At 34.3% G+C, this 5,720-nt stretch overlaps 1 protein-coding gene across 1 annotated transcript; it reads right to left on the bottom strand.

Moving 5' to 3' along the window:
* Positions 1-335: 335 nt before the first annotated feature.
* Positions 336-2,737, bottom strand: agr2 (anterior gradient 2). The gene is made up of 8 exons (XM_077196687.1): positions 2,679-2,737; positions 2,398-2,524; positions 2,025-2,088; positions 1,644-1,696; positions 1,485-1,561; positions 1,086-1,149; positions 685-768; positions 336-591 (listed from the first exon to the last, which is right to left on the bottom strand). The coding sequence occupies exons 2-8, from the start codon at positions 2,513-2,515 to the stop codon at positions 542-544; spliced, it is 510 nt and encodes a 169-aa protein (XP_077052802.1). The 5' UTR covers positions 2,516-2,524; positions 2,679-2,737; the 3' UTR covers positions 336-541.
* Positions 2,738-5,720: the final 2,983 nt, after the last annotated feature.

Here is a 5,720-nt window from a genome sequence, read left to right as displayed (position 1 = left end):
TACTTTGCCCAATTTTGTCTTTTGTATAACTTAATTTTTGGGTTATGACTAATGCTTTTATTGTCTGAAATCCCATTCCATTATTTCAGGAGAGCAACTTCCTCTAACCTAAACCAATCAGAAACTGACACGCTCGGGCCAAGAGCTCAGCCTTTACTGTCAATGAGCTCAGCTAGTAACTAGGCAACGGTATGACTCGCTTCCAGTGCCAGTTACTCGGACTCCTCCCACCAGGATACAAACCGGAGACTCCGTTAACTGGAAAACCACATGTCCTCTGCTTTGAATAAACTGTGCAAACGTCGCTGCGTACACAAATTACTACGAACACCAACTTTTTGTACAACTTCATTTATTGAAAAAAGCAAACATGGACATGAAAGCCTGACGGTTAACCGTAACAGGATCTATTCAAAGAAAGTATTTCAAATTTGTACAGAGCTTTACAGTGCGGTTCATGCCGTCAGTGAACAAATGACAGAATAATAGTGACACTCAGGGAAATATCCTCTCGCTGGACAAAAAGACTAGACTTTTGTGTTCACAACTCTGTCTTCAAAAACTTCAGGGCTCTTTGCATGTTGCTTAACACTGTGGAAACAAAACCAAACAAGCGATACTGTCAGTATGATGATGATGATGTTTAATAACTTATCTTGGCATTATAATTGCTTTCAGACTTACAGAGTTTCATGTCAGCCGGCTCATAGGCGTACATGCGGTTGGAATAGCGGCCTGTGATGTCTGCCCGAACGGTCATGGAGGGATCTGGAAAAACAGGAAAGATTTGAATCATTTATGTAGACTTAATCTGTAACTTACACTGTTAATAAAAAAAAATTACATGACCAATGAGTTTAAACAAAATATATATTTTTTTTTACATTAACTCATCAAAATAAGTTCAGCAGTAAGTTATAGCTAACGTTACAAGATTCAACTAATTTTCTAAGTCAGTTTAAAGTAATTTAAGTTGAAATTACTTAAATAGGCAAGTTGATTATACTTAAAAAATGTAAGGCAGTAAACATTTTTTTTTACAGTGTAGCATCATTTATCTGTCTGTCATAATTAAATCAACTCACCAACAAAGAGGATTCTGGGAACATACTGTCCATCAGGAGACAAGTGCTTATCTGTGGTCTCATACTGTAATAGACATGAATCCAAGTTCAATTTACAGACATTCACAACACACATAACAGACAGACCAGGACCTTAAAACACTTTAATGCTGTTAATGTATTAACAATGAGCAATACATTTGTTACAGGATTTATTCATTTTTGTTAACTGTTGTTAATAAAAATACAACCGTCCCTTGTTAGTTCATGTTAGCTCAGGTCCATTAAATAGCATATTAACAGATACAACTTTTGATTTTAATAATGTGTTAGTAAATAAGCATTAATTAAGATAAATAATGCTTTAGACAAATTTTCATTGTTAGTTAACAAATGTAAAGTGTTATTGATTTTACTCACCACCAGATTCAAGACCACGAATTCCTCATCGACCAACTTCTGGATGTCCTTATCCTCAGCAAAGGCCTTCTTTAGAGCTAATTAAATAATACAAACATGAAGAACAAACTAAGAATTTTAAACTACCAGTGAAAATGTCAAAATAAAAGTCAAGCTTACACTGGCTGTGTGGACAGTCCTCCAGGTGAAAGATGACCATGAGGGGCTTGTTCCTAATTAAATAGTCGTACATAATTTTAAAAAAAGATCATAAAAAAATCAATTTTAAAAGGAAACACTTTATTTTACAGTGTCATTGTTACACATTACATGTACTTTCTTTAGTAACAACAATTATGCATAAGTACATGCAACTAACCCAAACCCATGTTTCAATTCATATTACTCAGTACTTAAATGTATAATTAGCCTACACAATAACACTTAAAATAAAGTGTAGCCAAAAACTAAAAATCATCAGCAGATCTTCTATACCCACAAAATTACTGATTATTGGACACCATATACTCTATAATTCTATATAATACAAGCTTTTCTCACTTGGATCGTGACCAAAACAGAGCTTCCTCGTACGTCTGTGCCCAAATCAACTGATCACCCCATCCTGAAAAGAAAACAATACACAATATGAATCATAAAAAAACGAAATCTACTTAGCCAATGTGGACTACTACAGTCCATTTAAATCAATATTGCACAAAGTGAGGTCTTGGGTTGTATTTCACAGAATAAAGAACTAGAATATTTCTAAAAGTAATCTCAATGAAAATGATACTACACTACTTTCTGCGTATACAGTTCATCATGTAGCTTCAGTTTTGCTTGTATAACAGATCACGACAGCACACACGCTTAGCCATTATTATGCAAAATTGCTGAAAAGAATGTGTGGAGATGTTTTCATGAAGCTGACCTCTGGAGAGAGTCTGAGGAATCCTCTTCTCCTTCTTCGGAGTGGTCTTCTCAGGCTTCCCCAGGGCAGAGGACAAGGCCACCAGGACCAAGAGCACTGATAGTAATCCTTTAAGCATCTTCACGAGCTGAAAGAAAAAAGCATTTCAATAAATAGCTGTTAGGAAATGACAAAGCATGAATTTAACATCAGTCCCAGCAGTTGCGTGCTAGAAAGCGATCTTTAGCAAAGCCTTCTGGAAAACACAAAAGCACAATGTCCCTTTAATGACAGTTCCTCACCTGTTCTCAGGTTCCCTGCTGTGTGTGTTCCGGCTCAGACTCCTGGTCCTCCTGTTACCACTCGCTCTCACCTGTTGGACACTTATACACCTGCTCACCTGAGGCTCCGCCCACCCCTGTCCTGCTCTGGAATGCGATTCTGCGCTTTGATGCTGTTCAGCCCCCATTTTGCATGCCAACTTTCCATTAACTTTTTTATTTGGCTCGGCGCCAAGGACAGGTCAGCAGATAGTTGTGATAAGCTTTCGAAGACTAGTATGATTGGGCTTCTTAGGATTGGCTGAGCTCTGATCCGTGATGTCAGAGGGGTACATTAATGGGGTTTCGTAATTTGAGGCATGACGTGGTGTTAGAATGAGAAACCAATGTTATGTATTAATATCTTAATGACCCATTTTGTCAAATGCGTTGAATCGACAAATTTGATTGAGCGAATTATTATTGAACAGTTTGTAGGAAATCTACTATTTGTATGTATCGGACTTTATAACTGGTGCATTATAATTAATCTGATATCTGTAATATAATAGGGTGTGTGTTGTATAAAGGATTTTAATAGTCTTTATACAAAGTCTAGTTTGCCGGTGAAATCCTACCCCTCAAACATTTGCTTAATGAAGCGTTCAAAAGGAAGTATCTTGAATACAGTCCTTCTTGGACTGACGTGTCCTTAAGACGGCTGATTATGAGGAAGACTTTGGTGTAACTTTTTTTTCTGTGTAACCTTTTATTATTATTATTTTAAATCATATTTAAATTTGTTGTTAATTTACTCTCCTTCAGGCCATGTAGGTTTTCTAAAGAAATTCTTCAATTGAACAGTAAAGACGATTTTTACCTGAAACTGTCAGAAGCCATGGGTATTATTTTTGGTTTGCCTGTAATGTGTTTTTTATTTTATTTTATTTTTTTACTCTCAATGTGACAGTAGCTATTGATTTGCATTATACAAATCACCAAGGTAAATAGTTTCAGCTAAAAATCTTCTTTACTGTTCAACTGAAGAGAAAAGTCACCTACACCTTGAATGGCCTGAGGGTTGAGTAAATTAACAGCACTTTTTCATTTTTGAGACTCATGATTCTGTGTGAGAAAGACCTTTGGTGTAACTTTTTTCTGTGTAACCTATTATTATTATTTTTTAAAATTTCATTCAGTTTGTTTTCATTAATTTTCAATCATATTTATTCATTATTTATATAAAATATTTATTTAATTTCATATTTAATTTCTTTAATTTAATTTTATTCTGTAAAAAAAATATTATTATTTTATCTATTTATTTATTTATCATTCTCATTATTATTTTATTTTATTTTATTAATTACATTACAGTGAAACCATCCCCATTGATATTTTGTTTGATTTTAGAAATGATATTGATAACTATATAACATGTCAGTTGCAGGCGTTATTGTGTAACATCCTCAGTTGAGTTGCTCAAATGTTGAAAGGTCAAATTTCCTGTGCAAGTCATAGCATCAGTGCTGGTGAGCTGGAGAGATGAATGCTTAGCTAATTTCATCTTCTCTGAAAAATGACTCTCTGAAAATAAGGTTGCAATTCAGGCCTGACAAAGTCCCTTTCCACTAGCAGCTCTGGGATAATGTGACCAGTGGAGGATCAATGGTGTCTTTGTGCGGAGTGGAATCAATTCAAGGCCTCTACGACAACCAACACCCCTCAGACTGAATGAATCGAGTCTTTTTATGACTTCACTCTCTGTGTCCTTCAGGTGGACATTTCTCTGTCACTATATTTCTGCCAGTGTGCTGAACATGACAGGTTTGACTTAGACAAACTACAGATTTATCACAAACAAAACGCATGCAGGAGACTAAAGCAGAGGATGTGCTTAAACCTTCAGAAAATGTTGTTTATAATAATCATTTATTATTAAAATATACTAGTAATGAAATAACATAGAATCTAATATAACTTTAAACAATATAATTAAATATGGTATTTTTAAAAATATAATATTTTAATAATTTAATAAAAAATAATCTGTAAGATTTTTTTTGAAAGAAGCCCCTTATGCTCAACAAGGCTACATTTATTTGATCGAAAATACAGTAAAACAGTGAAATATTATTACAATTTTAAATTTTCCATTTTAAACTCATTTTAAAATGTAATTTATTCCTGTGATGGTTAACTTGAATTTTGAGCATCATTACTTCATTGTTCAGTGTCACAGAATCCTTCAGAAATCATTCTAATATGCTGATTTCATGGTTATTATCAATGTTAAAAAAAGAGTTGTGCTGCTTACTATTTTTTGTGGTAACCATAATAATTTTTCTTCAGGATTCTTTGATGAATAGAAAGTTCAACAGCGTTTATATGAAATATAAATATTTTGTAGCAATGTAAAAGTCTTCACAATTTAAGGAATCCTTGCTGAAAAAAAAAAAAAAAAAAAAAAAAACTATTGGATGGTATTGTGCATGTTCACATTTATTTGCAAATATAGCATAATAATATTATATTACCAAGATGTGTGACTTGTCTGAATACAGCTTAAAACATTTGTTTGAGTAAGTTATATTTTCTGGCAATAAACATTAAATGTGCATATGTATATAGAAAGCATTCAAGTATCGTGCTCACAAGACAAATGGATATATATATATATATATATATATATATAATTTTCCTGTACGATCTAGAGGAAATACTCAATGTTTGTGAAAATGACATAGGATGAATGAATTGCTGAGGTGTCCTTAAATGATAATTTAGATTTCCTCCACTTTGCATGCAGGCAGAAATTCTATGAACCTCAAGTCAATATTTGCCCTTGAGGGCTGGGTGCACAGGCCACTCCTTGTCATACACACTACAGCAGCCATCTGCACCCGATTCCGCCCTGAGAACACGGATCTGTCAGGCAGGAAGGCAAACGCACTGTTACGACTGTTAGTGAATGGACTGGATTGGCATAAGTGGGGGGAGGAGAAATTAGGTGCAATTGTCTAGAATTCTAACGTAACCCTGTTTGAGATGCACAAACAATGAAGCATTTAGAGGTTAAAAAAG

Source organism: Siphateles boraxobius, unplaced genomic scaffold (assembly GCF_051911475.1).
Source record: "Siphateles boraxobius isolate OS27281-9 unplaced genomic scaffold, OSU_SipBor_1 35, whole genome shotgun sequence".
In the NCBI taxonomy this organism is placed as follows: domain Eukaryota; kingdom Metazoa; phylum Chordata; class Actinopteri; order Cypriniformes; family Leuciscidae; genus Siphateles; species Siphateles boraxobius.
The sequence above is the reverse complement of the archived record's forward strand: the minus strand, read 5'-3'. Positions and strand labels throughout refer to the sequence as shown.